General features: G+C 41.7%; 1 protein-coding gene across 2 annotated transcripts; it reads right to left on the reverse strand.

Annotated features, from left to right (window-relative positions):
- Positions 1 to 4,330: 4,330 nt before the first annotated feature.
- Msl3 (MSL complex subunit 3) lies at positions 4,331 to 22,971 on the reverse strand. 2 transcript variants are annotated; one of them, XM_008852901.3, is made up of 13 exons: positions 22,819 to 22,970; positions 21,264 to 21,346; positions 20,786 to 20,881; positions 20,361 to 20,461; positions 19,420 to 19,502; positions 18,214 to 18,339; positions 17,651 to 17,811; positions 15,991 to 16,149; positions 13,739 to 14,001; positions 11,496 to 11,605; positions 9,217 to 9,316; positions 7,875 to 7,959; positions 4,331 to 5,028 (listed from the first exon to the last, which is right to left on the reverse strand). In XM_008852901.3, exons 1-13 carry the CDS (start codon positions 22,918 to 22,920, stop codon positions 4,929 to 4,931), a joined length of 1,569 nt encoding a protein of 522 aa, XP_008851123.1. In that variant the 5' UTR covers positions 22,921 to 22,970; the 3' UTR covers positions 4,331 to 4,928. The 2 variants fall into 2 exon arrangements, 1 of the variants encoding a protein (XP_008851123.1); XR_003847025.1 differs by lacking the exons at positions 4,331 to 5,028; positions 7,875 to 7,959 and having other exon boundaries at positions 13,693 to 14,001; positions 22,819 to 22,971.
- Between the last annotated feature and the right edge of the window lie 553 nt (positions 22,972 to 23,524).

Below are 23,524 nucleotides of genomic sequence, written 5' to 3' on the forward strand. Positions count from 1 at the left end.
ACTGTTCTGAGGGCATGAGGCTGGATAGGTACCATATCCCCTACTTCACAGACAATTCACGGAAATCTTACTTTTGTTTTTGGTGGTACTGGGATAAAAATCTGGGGCAAGCACTCAACTGCTTTTTTGGATTTGGGTTTTTTGTTGTTGTTGTTTGAGACAGAGCCTTCCTATGAAGCCCTGGCTGGTCTGAAACTATGCAGGCCAGGCTTGCCTAGATGTCTCAAAGAGCCACCAGTTTCTACCTCCTGAGTGCTGCGATTAAAGGCATGTGCCACCATGCCCAGCACTTTCTACTTTTTAAAATTTTGAGACTTCTCACTAAGTTACCCAGCTTGTTTCTGTCTTGACCTCACCTTGCCTGTTTTTTTTTCCTTTGAGACAGGGTTTCATGTAGCCCAAGCTGTACTTGAATTCACTACATAGCTGAAGATGACCTTGAATTCCTGATCCCCTTATCTTCATCTCTTGGGAACTTAGATTACAAGCCTGTGCCACTATGCCTGTTTTGGTTTTATTTACTATTATTCTTTCCTTTGATAATTTTGAATATGTATATAATGTATTTTGATTATTCTCCTCCCCACAGCCTCTCTTATCTCCCTCCCACTCATGTTGCACACTCCCATCCCTGCCGTTCTCTTTCAGACTCATGAGTTTTGGGTTTACTTTAATCAGGGCCATCTGTGTGACAATTGGATTGGAACTATCCACTGGAGCCTGGTGGGGTCATCAGTGAGCACACAACTGAAGGCAATGATTTCCCCTCTCCCTGGATCTATAAACAACAATCAGTTCAGCAGTGAGGGGCAGGGCCATGAGCATATGCAGGTGTACCAACTTTAGCAATCACTATATGAGCCAAATGAAGAGGAAAACTATACTAGGATTTTTTTTTCTTATTGTTCTGACAAAATACCTGACAAAAGCAACTTAAGGAAGAATGAGTTTATTTTGGCTTACAGTTTGCAGGGTACAGTCTGTCATGATGGGGAAGTCATGGCAACAGGAGTCCAGCCAGAAAGCAGAGAGAAGTGAATGCTGGTGTACCACTCCCTTTCTCCTTTTGATTCAGCCTGAGACCCCAGGTAATAGATTGGTGTCACCCACATTTAGGGTGAGTCTTTCCTCTTCAGTTAAAACTCTGTGGAAACACTGTCAGAGACATACACAATGGTATATTTCCATAGTGACTAAATCTAGTCAAGCTGAGAATCTAGATTAACCAACACTAGTCTACCCCTGGCAAATCCTGACAGTTAAAGACAACATTCTAAATCATAGCATTCCACCTTTGGTACCTGAATTTTCATTGCCATCTCATAATTTAAAAAGTATCTAGACCCTAAGAGTCCCCATAGTCTTTAACAGTCCAAACACTGTTAAAAAGTCCAAGTGTCATCTGGGACTCAAGGCAATCTCTTTCATGTGAGCATCTATAAAATTAAAAACAACTTACATAGTTCCAGTATACAGTGGCACAGAATAAACATTCCCACTCCCAAAGGGAAGAGTAGGAGCACAGCAAGGAAACATGGAACCAAAACAAGAACATAACCAGCAGGGAAAATAGCAAAACCTGCAGTTCCATATCCAGAAACTGGGGCTTATGATGGGATCATCTGGGCTTTAAGCAGCTTGGGCAGCCCATCATTCCAGCTCTGTCACTTGTAGCACAAATAGCTTCTCCCTTGGGCTAGCTCCACTGCACACTTGCAGCTTTCCTTGGCAGATGACCCACAACTCCGGCACCTCCAACATCCTGAAGCCTCCACTGAAGCTGAGGCTTCACTTTCACATCTTCACATAATGGCCTTGCAGAGAATTCAACTCCGCTACACAATGCATGGCATTACTGCTCTCTGGAACTCTAGTGCAAGCCTCCATGAACATCTCTGTTTTCTTTCATGTCTGCATACCAGTACCATGTGGATGACATTGCAAAATTCTGCTGCTGGCTTGGAATGTGTCCTGGGGAAAGGCTTTCTGAGGCAATTAATTTCATGGAGCAATTGGCCCCTTCAAAACTAGTCCCAGTTCTCTCCTTTCTTTCCTTTTTTTTTTTTTGGTGTTTTTGAGACAGGGTCTCCCTGTAACCCCAGCTGGCTTAGAACTTACTATGTAGGCTGACCTTCAACTCAGAGATCTGCCTGCCTCTACCTCCCAAATGCTGGGATTAAAGGCACGTGCCACCAGGCCTGGCTCAGTTCTCTCCTTTCAAATGAATTCATATTTTCACAAAACAAACCCTTTGATTTGTGGGACCTTGTTCTCAGGGCACCTGTCCTATTGTCTAGTACAGAGCATAATGTTGTTAATCACTTTAACATTTAAAACTGCTTTCTCTGCACCTGCTTTGCCTGTATTGTTAAACGCAACCCTTTCCCCACAGAACTGGCACAGTTTTCCTTTTTTGCCCCACTTGTTGCTCTCTCTCACTGTAGACCTGGATGACAGCAGTAAGCAATAATAATGATACAACCTGAATGCTACCCTGTCTTGAGAATTTTTTTTCCCTAAGAAACAAATTAGTCCATTACTTTAGAATCTAGCTTCACTCAGATTTTCATGTCAGGATGAAACCAGATTATTTGCCAGAATATCACACAAATGGCCTCTGGCCCTATTTCCAACAGCCTTTGTTACTCTCCAAAACCTCATGAGGCAGGTCTTCACTACACTTCTCTTGGCATTTTGGTCTTCCAAAATCCCATGCAAATTTACCATTAAACTATGTTTAGGGTGCTCTAAGGCTTTTTATAGACCAAAGTATCAAATTGGTCTATATTTCTCCAGAAACCAGTTCCAAATGTCTATGAACCACATAGTCAGATTCATCACAACAGACCCACTTGTCAGTATCAATATTCTGTATTAGCTACTTTATTTCTTCTTTTTTCTTTTTATCTTTTTGAAACAAGACCTCCCTGTAGCCCCAACTCCTGGAACTTGCTATGTAGACCAGGCTGACCTTGAACTCAAAAAGATGTAGCTGCCTCTGCTTCCCAAGTGCTAGAATTAAAGGCATTAGCTACTTTTGTGATTGTTGTCACAATATACCTCACAAAAGTAGCTTGAAGAGGGAGTGTTGGGGCTGGAGAGATGGCTCAGTGGTTAAGCGCATTGGCTGCTATTGCAGAGGATCTGGATTGGAATTCCAGCATCCACATGATGGCTACCTCCAGTTCTAGGGCATGTGACACCCTCTTCTGGCTGCCACAGGCACTGGATGACATGATTGCACTTACGTACATGTAGGAAATATATACACATCAAATAAAAATTTTTTAAAATTTAAATAAAGGAGTGTTTATTATGGCTCACAGTTTGATGGTTCAGTCCATGATGGATGGGAAGGCATGACAGCAAGAGCCTGAAGCCACTGGTAATATAACATCTGCAGTCAGGAACCAGAGTTGGACAAATGCTGATGCTCCACTTGCTTTTTCCTTTTCATTTGGTCTGGGACCCCAGCCCATGGACTGTTGCCAGTTGCATGCAGGGTGGCTGTTTCCTCTTTAGTTAAAACTCTCTAAAACACTTTGGTAGACACACCCAAAAGTCTGTTTCCAGGGTGACTCTAAATCCATTGTTGACAATGAAAATTAACAATCACACCTACCAGAAAAGAAGGCTGCTCCAAATAAGTCCTGGCAAATTTGAATTTGTATTAACAACTAAATGCATAAAGGAAGATAATGACTCAGGCAATCTGGAGGTAGTGAATCTTACTAGTTAGTAATGCAGAAGGCACTTTGAAAGGGCCATTTTTAGGTAAATATCCTTGAGGCCCTTGTTGATCATGGCCACCGACCTTAGGAAATTCAAGTCAACTGAGTTGAGCCAAAAGAAGACAAGTGCTACCTTTAATGCTTGTACAGTACTTCTATCCTTTCCAGCCTCTTTAAACTCTCTAAACTCTGGGATGGGGTAAAGACATGTGAAACAGTAAAATATGGATTAGAAGGATGACTTCAGAGTGTCAGCTGGTAATCTTGGAGAAGGATAAACCAATATCAGGCACAGCAGGACCCACAGGAGAGCAGCAAGTTGGCACCAAGCCACAGTAACTTCTTATAACCACCATCTAGTCCTGCTGAGAAACGAGGCTGAACCAAAGAAGGGAAAGACAAAAAGGCACACAGGGAAAAGAAACGGGAACAAAAGTTGTGAGTGAAGAGGTTACCCTACTGCTGCCCTGCAATAAACAGAGAATGGTGAGGCCAGAGCAAAATTTCTCTTGGTTCTTTCAAACAAAACTGGCAATGCTTTATTTAGAGCACCCAAAATAACACTGTACAGAAAAGAACTATAACATTACGCAGCAGAGTATGGCTGTAAAATCTCAAACAAGACAGGCAATGCTTTATTTAGCTCACCAAAAATAATGTTTCACAGAAAGAGAACTGTTACAAGCAATGTATAGCTGCAAATTCTCTTTTGCCATCAATATCAATTCCCTCTAAAATACTTTGAGACTACTTTGTGGCTTTCAAGTACAAACTAAAATCTGTTGAACAGAAAACAATTTTCAAAAACATTTTGTTTAACACAAACAAGTAAGCAAGGTGGTTCTTGCTAACAACCAATTGCAATGTCTATCAGAACCTAACCTGTGCATACTTTCATGAACATTTCCCTAGGAACACAGCTATGGCTGTTTGTATCTTGCCATCACACATAGCTTGTGCAATAGCAAGTGTTACATGGAACATGTTCAGGCACCCAGGAATTCATTATTATATTTTCTTTTTTAAACAAACAATTATAAGCTTTACCTCTAGGTAGGTATGGACCACCACACCCAGCTCAGGAAGTAATTCTTAATAGAAATAACTACAGTACATGAAAGACTCAAATAACATTAGCTCTTTATGTGGAATCTAAAATATAACATAAGTGGCTGTTCTTACAGAACCATCAAAACTTTAATAAATTGCCCTTGGGTTCTTGGTGCTGTAGTGTGCCTCACAGGCAGCGACATAAGCTGACTCCGGAAAGAAGTCATCATGGTATTCTGCTAAAAACCTGAAAGAAACAAATATGGCCCTGGTGAGTGAGCATACTAAGAACTGAACACCCATAAGCAAAATAGTACCTTTCAACCAAGTTTAATATTTGATTTTTGATCCTAAGGAAAAAAAAATACAACTCTAGTCTTGTTTTCTATATAATTATTTCCACCATACTTATTTACCTAGTTTCTATGTTGACTACTATTTATTTGCATCTGTTTATCATCATCAGAACTAAAAACAGAGACTAAACTTCACTAGGTGACAATCTGGTTATATAAACATTTCTATCGAAAACAAGCTCAGTGAACATTTTACCTGTTACTCAAACTATAAAAATAGCACACAAGAAACCCAATAACTGTCTCTTAAGAAATTCACAGGGCTAGGGCTGGAGAGATGGCTCAGTGGTTAAAAGCACTGGCTGCTTCTGCAGAGGACCAGGATTTGATCGCCAGAACCGACATGGCAGTTAACAACTTTCCGTAACTCCAGTTCCAAGGGATCCCATGCCTTCTTCCGACTTCTGTGGGCATTGTACAACATGGATGCACTTATATACATGCAGGCAATAGGGTCATACACATAAAATAAAAATAATAAATAAAATCTTAAAAAAAAGAAATTCACAGGGCTTATATGAAGGAAGTTACACTAAAATTGAACTGAATAACAATGGCATTTTACATCCTAATTTGTCATGCCAAGAGTTGGGTTACAGAGCTGGAGAGATGGCTCAGCAGTTAAAACCACTGGCTGCTCTTGCGAAGGACACAGGTTCGGTTCCCAGAAGGTGGCTAACATCTACCCATAACTGCAGTTCCATGGGATCTGATGCCCTCTTCTGTTCTCTGCAGGCATTGCATGACATGGGTGCACTTACATTCATGTAGGAAATACACTCATACACATAAAAAATAAAAATAATAAAATTTTAAAAAGAGTTGTGTTATAGTTCTGGGAGATAGTACCACAGCATATCAAAAGACTGGTATGTCTGAAGATGGCTATTCAAGTATGTCCATGGATTCAAGAGCCTGCCACACACAGATGCTAAAACTTCCAAGTGAGATCCAAGCATGGTGGCTCAGACCAACAATCTAAGCACTTGGGAACCTGAGGAAGGAAGACCACTACCAAGTTCATGGCTAGTTGAAGCTATGTTGTAAGACACTGTCTCAAAAAACAAAATGATATAAAACAAATCAAATTTCAACTGACTCTGCCATGGAGAGCTACGAGATACACTCTCAAATATGTACACGGTAATTTGTTTCATCCTGGATTTCCCAGCTACCTCCTACTTGTCCAAATTCCTAAAACTGTGCCACAGCTCTTTAAATAAAAATCCGAGCCAAAAATCACTTGACAGCTAAGTGGTTTTTTTCTTCTATAACTGTACCTTCTTTAAGATTTGTTTATTTTTAATATTATGCATTTTGCCTGAATCTATTAAGAGTGTGCCACATGTGTACATGTGTGCAAATGCCCAAGAAGGCCAGAAGAGGGCATTGGCTTCTCTGGAACTGGAGTTAACGACCATTGTTAGTTGGCATGTGGTTGCTGGGAACTAAACCCCTGTCTTCTAGAAGAACAATCAGTGCTTTTAACTGCTGTGTCATCTCTACAGTCCATAATTGTACCTTCTTGAAGGTTATTACTGAGTCCATTGATTCTAATTGCTGCCACTGGATACTTTTTTTTTTAAAGTATATATTTAAAGAATATTTCTCTTTATTCTTTGATAATTTTATACATGCATACCATGTGATTACATCTAACCCAAATTCCACCTCCTGCTCTCTGTATACATCTTAAAAACATATTATTATATTTGTTAATAATCACTTCTACATTATTACCTAAAATCCTCATTTCTACTTTGTATGGGAAATATTTCAAATTAGCAGGTTTCTTTACACTAACTTTCAACGGTCTCTTCCTTTGTCCTTGGCAATATTTGGATTCAGTCTACAAAGTTTTATGTCAAATAGAACTATGACTTTGCTTAAGGGGGCAATTGGGAGGGAAGAGGATATTTTTGAAACTTGTTTTCAATAAAATATTTGGAAAGTCTAGTTACATTCAAGAACATGCTACTCAAAATCCATATCAAAAAATAACCTTTAAAACTACAAGACTGATTTCTTTGGGCAGAGTACTGTCTACTGTATCAAGTCCTGGGAGACTGGTCAGAGTGGGATCTGGCAAAAAGAAAACAGTTTCCTTTAAGGAGAAGAAAGAAGGTCTGGTAGCTTGGTTGAGATAGGTGAGGCAAGGTAAAGACTAGTCTAGAAGGTCAAGGTAAGGAAGTGGTTAATGGACATCTCGATGGAAGAGAGGGACAAGACTGGACCACAGCATGAGGTGGGTCATCAGATCTTCAGGTACCATGTCCAATAGGTAAGAAATCAAATGGACTCAATGCCTTTTTATGAATTCTGACATGTCATTTATGGTAGTTCTATTTAAGTTAATTTGTGCACATGCAAGAACACATCAAATGTTTAAGATAGTCCTGAATAAAAATATAAAATTAATATAAATATTAAGCACTTATCCTTCAAAAAATTGATTTTCTGCTTCTAAGTTTATCCAACTGGATTCTTCTAGTGACACAAAATCTTACCTTTGTATACTGAGTATCCTTGACTGAGAACCAAGAGAAATGAAGAATAAAAGAAATATAGAACAAATAAGCAAACAAACCCAAATCCTTTCCCATCTTACCTTATCAGTAAGAATACACCCTATACCTCTACTATGTAAAATAAGGCAGAGCTACATTACCCATGTGCTGAAGCTAGGAAAGTCACATATTTGGTTGCAGAGGGAGGTGTGACAAGGTAATGAAAATACCTCAGAAAGAGATCAAAGTGCTTCAGTAAAGCCTTCAGATTCTTCTCGGAGAAGGACATCTTTCCAAGGATTTCTGGAAGTTTTACTAGGTTCGAAACAAAGGCAAACATGTTTGTAATCAGCAGGATGTTACAAGGTATAGGACATACTGTAAGATCATCTGGATTACTGTTTCTCCTTCTAGGGATGGAAATTAACATCTATGTTATCAAACAAAAAGTTATTAAACAAAGATGAAGTGTTAAATCAAATATTTTAAGAACAAGTTTCCAGCCTGGTCTCCATAGCAAGTCCCTGGTCAGCCAGGGCTGTTAGTGAGAACGTGTCCCAAAAAAACAAACAAATAAACAAACAACTTTTATGAAATATAAAAAAATATATATAAAAAAACTTATGAAATATAAAACCTATGGCTGGAGAGATGGCTCAGCAGTTAAGAGCACAGCGGCTGCTCTTGTAGAGGACCCAGATTCGATTCCCAGCAACTACACAGTGACTAAGAACCACCCGTAACTCCAATTCCAGGGGATCTGAGGCCTTCTTCTGACCTCTGAGGGAATTGCACAGCACCGGCACACTTACATATATGCAGGCAATATACTCATACACATAAAATAAAGATAATAAATAAAATATATGTAATAAAAGAAATATAAACCCTATTCAGTGCCTTTCCTTTAAAGAGGTCATGTTTGGAGACTATATTTTAAAGCCTAAAGTACAAAGTAAGTATCCACATTAGTTAGATATATACTGCCCAACCACAAGACATCCATAATGTAGCAATTCTGCTAAAAAAGAAGCAAAGAAGCTGGGCGTGGTGTTCCACTCCTCTGATCTCAGCACTTAGGAGGCAGGGGCAGGAGGATCTCTGTGAGTTCGAGGTTACTTAGTTCCAGGCCAGCTGGGGCTACAGGGAGACCCTGTCTACAAAAAAGACCCCCCAAAATATTAATAAACAAACAAACAACAAGAAAAACCAAACAAGATGAGACTGCTAGGACTGATGTAGCTCCTGAGGACATACAGCAGTGAATGGCTGCTGGGGTAGGAGAGACACTGTCTTCAGTGGTTTAGCCACTGATAAGGTGCCCCAGCTCACCTCCTCAAGCACTGCTAATGAAACTCATGAGGTACACAGAAAACAAAAAGACATGGAAAAGGGACAAGAGGACAAGAGAGGATAAGGGGTGTATATGCTAATGATGATCAAAATACATTGCATACATTTATGAACATGTCACAGTGAAACCCATTATCATGTAGAGTTAATATATACAAATAGAAAAGCAAGGAAAAAGAAAAAAACTGGAAAGAAGTAATCAGGAACAGGGATTCTCACCAAACAATCGCAGCAAATGTTGTGCACCATAAATGTACGAGGGAGGAGGTGGCTGGTCTCCTGGGGGATAATTGTCAGGAACAAGCTTCCAAGAGAGGACCTGGAAAAAACATCAATCGCATACTTTATTCCAAATAGAGACACTTCTAGCTAGCTAAATCTTAAGACAGTAAATCATATATAGAGGGAAAAATATATACTGCTACATAAAAATAAACAGAAGCCTATAAAAATAAACAAAAGTGATGGCCATTAAGAAGACATCAGATTTTAAAATTCTCAACAGCTATTCTCTATAAATAACCATAACGGTTTTATTCACTCTATTAGGTACTTTTCCTGTTGCTGGGACAAAATTCCTGTCAAGAAGGAACTTAAGGACAGGTTTCTTCTAGCTCACAGATTGGGGGAGTATGTTCTGACATGGTGGGAAAGATAAGGCCACAGGAGACTGCTGGGTCACATTGTATCAAGTCAGGAAGCAGATGGTGAACAGGAAAATCGGGCTAGTCTACAAAACTTCCAGGCATGACACCAGTGAGCTGCTTCCTCCAGCAAGGCCCCACATCCTTCCCAAACAGCGTCACCAGCTGGGGATGAGGAAGTCAAGCATATGAGCTGAGCATATGGGGGACATTTCACAGTCAAACCACAACTGTCTAGTAGCCCTTTGTTCTGAAGCAGGAAATCATGCAGCATTGAAGAGAAAATTAAAAAGCAATTCAAAGGTATTTTCTATAGTCTCCAGTTCCTTGCTAGTAGAATCCCTATGGAAACTAATTTGAATCATCTTTACATTTCCTGAGTCAAATGAAAACAGAGTTCCAGCCTGATAATTGGTTTCTTTGCATTTACTCTGAATTTCAGAACTTAGGGTGGACTTAGTGACAGCTGGATTTCAAAACTCTGATGAATTTCCTTAGAAATGCTTCAGCCAGTGACAGAATCAGAGACTAGACTCCTGAGTTGACACTTTGGTTTGAAGGATGTGTCAAATTCATTAATAGCATGGAAGTACCAATATTGCAGGACATGTTCTATGAAAAAAGCAGCTGTAGACGTTCACAAGTGCTGTAGGCTACCAGGATGAAGGCATTCGCCTCACTTCAGCCCCTGCCTGCCCTTTTGGTACAGCCTCTGGTGTGGATTCCCCATGCCATTCTCTGCAGGAAGTTTTGGCATCTTCACACCAGCCTGGCATCTAACCCAGTGCCCACAGCTGAACCTTAGAAATGCTAGGACATCACAGAACAGATAGGAACTTTTAATCAGTGGAGGGATTCTCAGTGAGGACCACCTGTGGCTCTTAACCAGCAATATACTTGTCTAGATCCTTACAGAGAGGCAGCAGTCTGTACTAAGAAATGAACGATTTGAATAAAGAGTTCTTGTTAAAACCCATTGAAAAAGAGTCTCTTAAGGAGGTGGGAAGTTACTAGGGAATCTGAGTTATAAGAGACTGTTGAACTCCAATTTTTACCACAAAGTAGCCTTCTCTGCCATTGACCACTAGATGGCAGACTCACAGCACTGACTTGAGAGGAAACAGTCCTTGTCTGAATAGTCAGATACACAACTGTTAACACTATTTCCCTTAAAATATAAAACCTGCAGTGGCAAAGCTATTCTCAGGATTCAAGTAAATGGGCTCAAAAATGTAGCCCAATTCTGGCATTCAGCATGCTCTCAAAGGGATGGCTATTAGGGTTACTCTTGGTAGAGGAGAATCAGATGCTAAAGGCAAATAACAGCAACTATCTCACCACCTCTCACATCTATCCCAATCACTGCCTATTTCTATACTGCCCAAAAGCTAAGCATGAACTTCATGCTTTTAAATGATTGGTCAAAAGAATATTTGTAATTTATCATACACTGCTCACTTTTCAATGTCCATAACATCTGACTGGAATGTAACACACCCATCTTATTATTGCCTGGGGCTACTTTAAGAGTGAACTAGTGCTGTCAGGCACCATGTGGCCCCAAAAGCCTAAAATAGTTCCTTTCAGGCTTTTAGCAATAGAAGTGTTGATGCCTGCTATACAAAATGCAAATATGAGTATTTCAATAATTGAATTTATTTATAATAAAGTATCATTATAACTGTAGTGCTGTAATCCTAGGAGTTTTCTCAATATTGAAACCAGGAACAAGCATAATCCTCTATATCCTTTTGCAAATATTCATAGTAACAGCAACAGATACTCCAGGAACCTAAGACTTTAAGTAAGCACAAATAGTGAAATAATTCTGGAGATGAACATCAAACACTTTACCTCGTTTATCTCATTAGTTCTTCTCCCTTCAAAGCCAGCAAATACAGCACTCCCTTCCTTACTTGGAGTCAGAGGAATGGGCGAAGATGATCTGCTGTGCACAGGAGTCTCTTCAAAAGAGAAAGTTGTGATTATTTGCTCATAAAGTTACACAGTGACTGAACTAAGGACTATCACCAGAATACCAGACTGGAAATATGGCTCAGCATACTGGCTGCTCTTACAGAGGACCAGGTTCAATTCCCAGCACACACATGGCAGCTAAGAACTGTCTATAACTCCAGTTCCATGGGAATTTGATGCCCTCTTCTGACCTCTGTGGGCATTGCACAACATGGGTGCACTTACATACATGCAAGCAATACACTTATATACATAAACTAACAATAATAAATAAAAATATTTTAAAAATACCAGAACAAAAATCAAAAGTTCAACCTCAAAAATTACAAATCTTCTAAAAACATGACCTTCCTCTTATATAAGATAGCACCTGGAATAATTAAAAAAATACTGATCTATGTTACAACATGGATGAACCTTGAAAAGGGTATGCTCAGCTGACAGGAGCCAATTATAGCAAGCTACATATTGTGAATTCATTTTTCTGTAATATGTAAAATAGGCAAACCCATAGATAGAATGGAAATTCATGGCTGTAAGGAGTAAAAAGGGGGGTGGTTGCTAATGGATATGAGATTTCTTTTGGAGGTATTGAACATGTTTTAGAACTGATAGTGGAATGGTTGCACAACTCTGTGAATACACTGAAAACTACTGGATTGGACACTTTAAATGGGCAAATTATATCTTGCATGGATTACAGTTCAATAAACTTAAAAAGCAATGCGAGTTAAAAAAAATTAGGTACTTTCAAGTGGTTAATTTTGTATTTGACTTTACCTCAATGAAAAATGTCATGAAAACAAAAAGAGACAGTGGGACAGAAGAGAGAAAAAGACAAAAGAGAGAGAGAGAGGGAAAAAACTTTATGTTTTACGACTTAAAAAAAATTCTTTTGGGGCCTGGAGAGATGGTTTAGGGTTAAGAGCACCGCCTGTCCTTGCAGAGGACCCAGGTTCTATTCCCAGAACCCACATGGCAGCTAACAACCATCCGTAACTCCAGTTCCAAGGGATTCAATACCCTCTTCTGACTTCCATGGGCACTGCATGACATAGGTGTACTTACATACATGCAGGTAATGCACTCATACACATAAAATAATAATAATAATAAAGTATTAAAAATGAACAAAAATATTTTATTTCTCAATTAAACCTTCCTAATCTTCACACTAGCAAATTATTAACCACCTACATACATGTTATATTATTCCTTTTATATGAAATACTCCAAATAGGTTATTCTAATAATGCCAAATAGATCTGTGGTTGCCAGGAGAGGTGGGGAAGGACAAACACATGATTACTGACTCATGTGGGGCTTCTTTGTTCTATGATGAAAATTTTTGAACTGATTTTGGATACAGTTGCACAGTTCTGACAACACTAAAAATCACTTTAAATGGTGAATTTTATGACATGTGGATTACATCTCAAAACCATTTTATTTTAACATGCCATTCAAAAAGAGTTTTTAAAGGTATGTTTTGAAAATAAAAACAAATGTAACAACCCACTAGAACCATTCATCTTGAATTCTTTTTTAAAAGTTAAAAACTCATTCAATTTTATGTCTTACAGGGCTTATACTGAGTTCAATATTGTATAAATGTATTAATTCAACTGTGAACCTAGAAACTTACAGCCACTTGTGAAAGAGATGTACTCTTGCTCTGGAGTGTGTTACTGAATATGTTAAAGCTGTAATGAAATGCTTCTTCTAATCATGTAGTTATTAAAAATTTAAAAAAAAAAGAAAAAAAAACCATGGGATTCCAATATCTCCATCTGTTCACAAGAAGAAGAGACTCCGAGAAAAAATCAACCTGTAGCGTACAGCCCCGCCCTGCCTCTCCTGCAGCCTCACTGTGCTAATCAAGCTAACTGCTGTTTCATCTTTCAACAGTGGTTTCCTCTTCTGCAAAGGGGGTGGCCTCATAGCACATGGGTCAAGTCCCAAGTATTACACATACTGTATATACACACTCAGGGAGACTTAGCGTGGCCTGCCCAGGCTAGGCATAAAGGAAGTGGTAGCTTTCCCAGGCCTGGGGCTCCCAGACCAAACCTACTCTTTTCCAAGTGCAGGAACAGCTTGGGCTCCCAGACCAAACCTACTCTTTTCCAAGTGCAGGAACAGCTTGGGCATGCTGGAGGATGTGTCCTGCTGCCGGCGCTTGGGCTGTGGTGAGGCGCTGCTCTCAGACAACCTGTCACAGTTAGTGCTGTGGCGTGTGGATCGCCTCAGAGACTGCAGTGCTTCCGGTTCAGCTTTGCGCCTCTTGGGGGTGGCGGGTTCACCTGTAATCGGCTGGCTCTCTGTGGACTGTGGTGTGGATGGATTCAACAAAGGCGGGCTAGGAGAGAGCTCCTCCTGGCTCCTAGGCAAGAAGGACCATGTCACAAGCAGCCTCTGAAGATGTGAATGTTACTGAAAGACCTTCTTAAGGCAGACTCAGAAACCGGCTGTCCCAGGGGTGGGCCATACATATGGAACCAACCCCAAGTGTGCCCAACCACACATTTTCTTAAAGAGTTCCTAAATAGGTGAAAACATTTCAACCTTCTCTGTAACTCTGCAAGGCAAATGAAACACTGTAATAGTCCTGTATTTTTTGGAGTAGTGGCTCTGAGTTGGGAGCAATTTGGCCCTAACCTGGGACAGTTGCCAAGGACTGGAGACAGTTTTGGACTGTTCCAGCAGGATAATGTTACCTAGTGGGTAGAGCTCAGAGATGCTGCTAACTGTCCTAGATCACACAGGATGAACTCCTGGGCAGGAAAGCTCTGGTCTAGGGAATGAGAATGCTCCATACTCTCATCAAAGTGTAAATTTTTGGCAGGACTTGAGAAAAGTACTAGCATGGCTGAGTACATCTTGGACACTGAGGCTCATCGGGTATCAAGTAGACCCCGGAGACTTCAGTACAAGTCTTTAGTGGGTTTTCCTGCCCTCTTGGCTGGGGTGAAAGTGACACACATAAAGGAGGTGAGAGAGAAGCCACCAAAAACAGATGGTGGAGGAGCAGAGAGAGATTCAGGAACCAGAAAGCCAAGGAAGAAGAGGGAGAGGAAAGGTGGTGATTCAGGACATGGCAAGGTCAAGTTATTAGCAACATCAAAAGAATACTTTAGCAAGGCCGTGGTAGATAAAATAGATGGTACCTGGTTAAGAGAGATCGATGAATGGAAATCTTTGGAACATGCTACATTCTTAGTGCTAGGAAACTGTCCTCTAGGCGTGATATATACACTGCTATCTTGAAATCGGAGCAGCTGTGACAACCCATGTGAGATCTCCACAAGACTGGCTCTGCTAACATCTCCTTGTAGAAGGAAGGAGGGCTCATGAGGCACATAAGACCCTTCTGTACCTGATGATACATGACTGGTTAACACTAGCTGGGGAGGGGCTCTTGTTTTTTAGGGGTGTAGCTGCCTGTAAGTAGCCCATGTTCAGAAACCCAGCTAAGCTCATTCTTTCACCAAGCAAGAAGAGTAGAACTATTTTGGGTTTTTTTTTTAGTTTGTAACACAGCATTTAGGGAGGGTATCTTACAAAAATTAAAGGCAAAGACTTTAGAAGGGGGGATTCACCTCTCCCCTGAAAAACTAGTGAACAAAGCATGTTTAGACACAGAAGGCAGAAAAGCAGTGACATACAAGAACAAGAAGGGAACTTTGTTGGTGCCTTGTGAACAATCTCATTTAATACCCACCAGGGAGGCAGGCATTTATTCCATCCTACAGAGGTAAAGGCAAGAAACTCAAAAGAAACTGTCCGCATTTATTCCATCCTACAGATGTAAAGGCAAGAAACTCAAAAGAAACTGTCCCAAGTCACATAACAGCAAGTGGAGGATATGAATTCCACCCCTACATTCTACCCTTCTGGTGCATGCTGTCTTGACCCTCTTCACTGTCTTCTGAAAGATGGGGGCACTGAAAGAAGGGGATGGTGACAGCTGTTCAGAATCCACTGAAGTTCTCTGTACCCTGGAATCTTTTTGTCTTTCAGGGCCTTGCTATGTAGCCCTGGCTATATTGGAACTTGCTGGAGACTGGCCTTGGATCCACAGCAGTCTTCCTGTCTCAGCCTTTGGGATGCTAGGATTACAGGAGTGTGCCACCAGGCCTGATTAACCTACAATGTTTACTTGGGAAAATCTTTCACAACCATGAGAAAGAGAATGGTGACCGAGCTTACCCAGAAAAAAAAAAAAAAGAAACCACCAGTAAGGACACCCTGTAACCTTTCCTTTCCTCCAAACATACAGACCCCGTAGAGGTGATTAAACTCTTCAAAATAGAAGTTAGTTGTGTCAGCAATATCTGAGGATAACGGAGCACTTGTACATTGTCTTACTCACCTAGTAGTATTGGTGGCACTTTCCTTAATAGGAAGAAAAAATTTAGACGAAGTCACCTTTTTATATTGAGCTTGTTCATATGGGTAGAGCAAAACCAATGGGAGAGTATAATCAAAGGTTATTCTTAATCCATCCACCATCTCCTTACAGAGGTCCACACTAGGAGGATTAAAAAGAAGACATTTAGACATGCAATGTCATTGGTACTTTCCAAAATTTCACAATGAAGGTGTACATTTTCTTAACATTTTGATCTATACTCCTTCATAAACCTGCTTCCATGAAACCTGACATTTTCCTCTAAGAGGCAGTCTTTTTTTTTATTTTACAACTGAATTTTTGCAAATTTTATATATTTTGATCATATTTAGAACCTGTCCCCCATCTGCACATATGTTTTTAATAGGACAGACTTTTTAAACATTATATATAAAAAGAAAGTATAGCTACTAACAAAAAAAGGAACAAAATGGGGAATAAACTCTAATATAAAGTATAGAAAGTATGCTGGCAACTTAAATGTACCAGTTTAACACAAATGAAAAGGTTAAAGGCAATATGATGGGTCCCAGCCACCTGTGCCACTGTACAGAGGTGCATGGATTCCTGGCTGCTGATTTAACTATAATACTCTTCCTCTATGACCTTGGCCCTGCCCAGCCATGTGAGTATGGCAGTATTTGAGAAACTCTACTAATTGAATAACGACCTGTTTGGGGTTGGGGAGCTGTATGACTGGGTAAAGGTGCTTGCCTCACAAGCCTGGAGTACTGGGTCTGGATCCCCAGGACCCACATAAAAGTTATATGCAGTAGCACATGCATGTATAATCCCACAGCTCCTATGAGGAGATGAAAGGCATAGATGAGAGAGAATCTGTAGAAATTCCAAGCCAGCTCATCTGGCATACACAGCAGTAAGCAACAGGTGAGACTCTGTGTGACTCAAACAAGGTGGAAGATGAGTACCAACACTCGATGGTATCTTCTGACCTCTACATGTATTCCGTAGCTCACACGCACCTGTCATGGGACTGGTGAGATGGCTCAACAGTTAAGAGCACCGGGTGCTCTTGCAAAGGAGCAGGGTTCAGTTTCCAGCACCCACATGGCGGCTAACAACCATCTGTAACTCCAGTTCCAGGGTATCTAACATGCAGGCAATACACTCATACACATAAAATAAAAATAATAAAATATTTTTGTAAAGGAAAGACCTATCATAAGCAAACTTTAATCCAGTACTCACTATCCATTCTGATGCTTCAGGCAAAGAATTCTTGCCCTAAGTGATAACACTCAAAATACTGGTCTTGGCACCAAGCCAAAGCAAAATCAAGCCAGGACACATGTTCAAAGAGCTACCAAAGAGTTCACAAAATTCACAATATTTTCATATTTGAAAACTAAATCAGCAAATAAAAAATCAGCTCTGAAATAGTGTATCAAATGAACTCAAGATAACTAAATGGAGAAAAGATTCCATTGTTCTAAACACTAAGATACAAGGAAAGGACTGAGGACTCAGGTCTATGGAAGAGCACTTACGTTCCATGCATGAGGCCTGGGTTTAATCCCCAGTACCACGACAAACAAACAAGCAACAACAACAAAACAAGAAACCAAAGAGAACCAAAAGACTGAAGACCTAAGCTACTCACTTCTTTTCTGCTGGGATATAGTGTGCATTCATGTGGGCATGCATCATGGCGTGATGGTGACGGGGCCTCTCATTGGCTGAAAACGCTGCATTGATAGCAAAATGCTTCACATAAGATTCCAAAATAGTTATGATGTTGGTCTGGCATGGAAGTTTCACTAACTGTTAGGGAAAAAATAAACACGCTGCTAAAGTCTGTTTTGAATACATATAAGCAGTGACCCTCAGTGTTAGTGTTCCACTTGAAAAATCTGGAAAACCTCTCAAAGTATCCCCAGAAAGCCCTCCCCTGTTACAGATCAATTAAATCCTAATCTCTTAATGGACACTCAGGTATCAGAATTCTGGAAAGCTCCCTGGAGGGCTCACATAGACAGCATGAGATATACGTTTTAAGTTAAGCCAAGATCTATCATCACAGTTATTCAACTTTAAAAACCTCATCCAGAACAAGAATGAAAATGAAAAGTTCATCTCTCCAAGCTTCCCCGATGTCTGATACTATGACCACAAAATGCAGCTGAGGGGAAGCACTCTGACACATCCGGCCCCCATCCCACATACCCGTTTCCTCCTGTTAATATAGTAACAGTCATCTTCAAGCTGCTTCTTCAGAACTTCAGGGATGTCTACAGTAATTGTTCTTTCATCCATTGCCTTCCTGGAGTGCAGTGCCAATACCTTCTTTTTCTGTAAATCACGAATACATTTTGAATTACTGAAAACAATGGGACAGTCTATATCTAAAGATAAGCTGGCACATAAGGATCTGCTATGCAAACAAGCCAGTTTATCCACAAGTCACATCATTCCACATATTCCATATTAAAGGACATTGAAATAAAGATATTATGCCATGTGTCTAAGTATTTTCAGAGCATTAATCCTGCTCATTTATGTTTACCTCCAATTTAAGGCAGGCAGAAGCCCATGTTTGTTATGCTTTATTAAAAAAATTAATCAGGGGCTGGCGAGATGGCTCAGCAGTTAAGAGCACTGGTTGCTCTTGTAGAGGACCCTGGTTGAAATCCCAGCACCCACATATGTAACAACCATATGTACCTCCAGCTTCACGGAATCAGATGACCTCTTCTGATCTCCTCAGGCACTGCAGGACACAGGTACACTTACACACATGCAAGCAATACACTCATACACATAAAAATAAAAATAAATGAGAAAAAAACTAAAAATCAGGAGCTGAGTGTGGCACATGCCTTTAATCCAAGCACCCTGGAGGCAGAGGTAGTCTCTGTGAGACTGAGGCCAGCCTAGTCTACATAGTGAATCTCAGGCCAGCTGGAGCTACAGGGAACCCTTTGGTCTCAAAAAAAAAACACCACCTTGGATACAAAGAATCAATGAGGGGGCTGGAGAGATGGCTCAGCAATTAAGAGCACTGGCTAAACAAGCATCTGTAACTCCAGTTCCAGGGGAATTTGATGTACTTGTCTGATCTCCACAGGCATTGCAAGACACAGATGCACTTACATGCAGGCAATATACTCATACACATAAAACATAATAAATAAAATACAAAAATAAAAACTTTTTTTTTTAAAAAAAACCAATGAAACACTCATACAATGACTATAAACAAAGGTTGTTTCTTCTTTAAATGTCACAGAAGAAATTTATAATATTGGTCTAAAAATCATATCTTTAAAAAATAATTTGTAACTGGAGAATTCTGCCAATTCTGCCATGAAATTTAGCCAGTACCACACATGCCAAAGAAAAGTTTCTATGATACAAAGTGTCTTATACCACCTTAGTCTTTATTTCAATGGGATGTTCCTGAATTACTTCTTCATCTTCCTCGTCACCACTGTCATTACAGGAACTGCTTAGTGCTAGAGAAAACAAAAGTATCAGACAAACTCATATTATATAATTTGCCAATCCTTGCATTACCAAATATATGGAATGCATGCACTCGACTAAGAAGACTCATCTGTAGGTCTGGATACATTTTAGATCCTCAAGACAAATACTGTACCTTTCTGAATAGAAACCTATTTTGATAAATAAAACTCTAATTTCAATGGATACAAAAATCACATGACCTAATGATCTGAAAGTGTTTCATCAGCTAGGACCCTATGGTTCACTGTTGTATTCATAAGTTGTGGCAAGGCCCTGGACGTATCAAGAAGAAAATGAACTGTGAGAAAGGAACTGTGAGGATTCACTGGGTGAGATAAAGGCACTCACCAGTATGACTCTGGCAGAGTCTTGTTGACTGACTGACCGATCCTACTGAATGCTACTTTGTGTAAAACAAAAGAAGTGCATATTACAGAAATGTTCCTTCATTAGTACTGGTGTTATAACTGCATTGTTGAAAATGCACCGAATATACCTAGCCTACTGACTATTATACCAGATTAAATGTGCTCGGAACACTTATATTAGCCTATATAAACAAAACTTACCTTACGATACTGTTAAATAGCTCATGTATTTTTTGTCTACTGTGCTGAAAGTGGAACAAGAAAATAGTATAGTTGCATATCATCACAAAGTCAAACAAAAAGCTTAAGGTGAGCTAGCAATCTCCCTGTCTACACGTTCAAGGAATCTTCCCCTTGGTCCCAGGTATAGAAAGACTACATGAATTATGCAATTTTTTAAAAAAGCAATGCTAATATATTTTTAACAGACCACATGCAAATGTTTTTAGTAGAAGAAAATGAAGTCAATTCACTTACAGTTTTCTTCATTTTCACTTTTTTCTTCAACAGGCAGACTTTTTAAGACAGAGTCGACACCAGGCAGCCTGCAGCGCCTTTTCTTTTTTCCTGTGCCTCTCCTAAAAAGAATAAACACAATTATAATTACATTTCTCTCTGACTGCTATGGGTCTTGGGATCAAAATGAGATATAAGAATCTGGAGTTTTTAAATATCTGGAAGACTGAACTTTAAAACATAACGGTACTCTCCATTTCAAAACAGACAAAACCACCTTGGAAACGCCTGGTATTCTTTAAAATACTTTAGGAACTCTCCACTCAGCTAGTTTAAGCATGTAAGATTACTTAAGTCTATTACATTGACTTTTATATCATAAAAACACAAGATGCTAAGAAAATCATACTGAATAACAATCATATACAAAATTTTTGTATTCTTACAGGCGCGCTACTGCTTTTTTTGCCAATTTACGCTGTAATTTCCGATTTTCATCTGTATCACGAAGCACATGGTCTTCGGCTGCCCATCTATCCCAGCTAATTGAAGAAAGAGGATGGAAAGGTCAGTGTTTTGAAACAAATGAAATAAATGCAAAAAGCACCTTGACATATAGAAGTGCCCAGAATTGCTGACAATTTAGAAAACTATATAAAGACTGTTAAACATCACAAAAAGATGCCAATAAACCTGCAAAAGGAACTCAGTCACAGTAACCAGAGTTTCCGCCAATCACTCAGAGATAATCCAAATATAACAGACTTAAAAGTAATCATTCATCAAAATAGGCAAGCTTTAAGAACAAAGCAAAAGCAGGAAATGAAACTTTTCTACAAGTGTTTATGAAACTTCAAGAAGTTACAATGGTATTGTATTACAAAGGAGATTACTCTTCAGTTTGGTTGCAAAAAGTTCACTCACCTTCTGTTCCAACCATTAAAATGGATCAGATATTCTGGAATCTTTCTGCCCTTTTCGTCTTTCCCAACAATAACATCGACGATCTGAAACCAGGAAATATTGTCCACGAGTGGCAAAACAAACCGAAAATTTTAAGTTAGGTGAGCAAAACTAGTTTGGTTTTTAAAAAACAAAAACAAAAACAAAAAAAAACAAAAACAAAAAAGCAAGAAAGCTTTCTCTCCTATTTTAAGATCCGGAGCTAGGTTGAAACATTTTCAACACATTTCTTTCTTTTTCCTTTTTTTTTTTTTTCCTCCAGTGGCTGCCTCAAAATAGGAAACATCCGTCCAACAAGTTCGGGATTGGTCTCTGAGTTTGAGACCGGGTGAAGCCTCTAAAGCCATTGGTTGGTGGATTTGTCATTAGTGAGGACCCAGGCTAGAGAGGCAGGCCTACGACCTCTGGGAGTTGTAGTCTCCCGGGGCCCTTCAACGTCCAGTGTCCAGTCTGGCTGGCCAGAGACTTCACACCCCTCCCCGTAGTAGCTTTTTGTCACTGGAGGGAAGGTCTGGTTCAAGTGTAAGGGAGTGTCCTTCCCTCCCCCAGGGACACAGGGGCAAAGCAAGCAGGAGGAGGGATAGCAAAGGGACTTAAGAGATAAGAGCTCTGGGAAAGGGAGTAAAGATAGAAAACCAAGCCCAGACCTTGAGGTGTCCCTACGGGACAGCACCGCCCAAATAACGCTAGAGACGCACCTTGGGCTGCTCCGGATCTCCGCCACCAAGGCCTTCGCCTTGGTGGCTGGGATTACTGACGCTAGCCCCGACCCCCAGCGCGCTGATATACGGTTTCCTTGGGGGCTACGGAGCACTTCGGTGCTCACTCCTGCCCGCCACCAGACCTGACAAATTGCAAGATGTGTTTCAGCCCTTGCAGACTGAGCTGGATGGAACCGGGACGCGATTCTTCCCAAGCACTGTCAGACGCCGGCAAACCCTTGAGAATCGTAAAACGTCAAAGCTGGAAAGCCCGGAGAGCCGATCTTGAACGCCCCAGGGGGAGAGTTAAAGGCCTAAGGGAAGGAAGGATCCTAAACTCCACTAGGGTCCCGGGACAATGATGCCTCCAGCTGACAGCTAGCAGGAACTATGGAACCAAGGTTAGGGATGTGGGTCAGTTAGTTAGGGTTTGCGCAAGGGAGCCCGCACGGCGCTGGACCGCATCGGGCAACCAGAGACTTATCGCAATAGCGGAGACCCCAGGCGACAGTCCTCCTGCACCAGGCGCCCCGATTGGCGCCCTGCACTCAAACCGCCATCCTGGCCTAACAACCCCGCGAGAGCGACAAGACACGACCGGAAGCGGAAGCATCCCTGGTACCAGTCTTGACTCCCGCGCGCTGCGCTCTGTGCCTCTCTAGCGTCCCCTGCTGCCCCGGGCCGTCTGCGCAGGCCATTCCGCGCAGGCCGGGTGGTAGTCCCGTGCTCAGCGCCACTTGTCCTTCGCTGTCCCCTTTGCCTCCCATTCCCGGGGCCCTGTCCCGCGCCTCCACCCTGTCCCCCCGCGGCGGCACCTTGGCATCGTACAGCACTCGCGCCTTGGTGGGGTCAGGCTCGAAGCACAGCACTTTCTCCCCAGAGTGGAATTGAAATTTCATGCCCTCGCTCGCGCTCATTTGCTCATCGTGGCGGAGGGCGAGGCTCCGGGGCGGGCGGAGCGCGCGCGGTGGGGGAGGGCGGCCGGGAAGGCGGCGCTCCGCCACCGGGGGGGCCCGGGAGTGGCGGAGGCTGCGACCGCCCCGCCCTCGGCCCCTCCTCCGGCCACCCCGCGCCACTGCGGGGACCTCTGTGGTGGCGATGGGCGCGCGCGCCCCCGTCGGGTCGCGTCCTCGCCGGTCCCCTCTGGGGCTCCGGGAGGGGTGCGGGTGGGGATCGCGACCCCTGGGCCGAGGTCTTCCGGCAGAACGTCCCCTCTGGTCCCCATGGGCTAGAGTCCCCGCGGCTTCCAGGCTGCGCCCACGTGTGCTCGGGGCCGTCACCCCCGGTGCGAGCTCTCCGGCCGGGGCGTGGGGGTCTCTTAGGGAGACAGCCGCTCTGGGGTGGGCACCAGGCGCCGGGGAGGCTGGATGGCGTCTGCCCCCAGGAGCCGCCTGGCCGCGCGCGCGCGTCAGCCCCCTCGGCGGAGCTGCGCGCTGATGAGTGTGGCCACGCGAGAAGGACGCCGTGTTGGAACTGGCCGGAGACAGGCAGTGGCCTTGGGCGAGGGGAGGAGACATTCCG

Source organism: Nannospalax galili, unplaced genomic scaffold (assembly GCF_000622305.1).
Source record: "Nannospalax galili isolate Female #2095 unplaced genomic scaffold, S.galili_v1.0 scaffold606, whole genome shotgun sequence".
Classification (NCBI taxonomy): Eukaryota; Metazoa; Chordata; class Mammalia; order Rodentia; family Spalacidae; genus Nannospalax; species Nannospalax galili.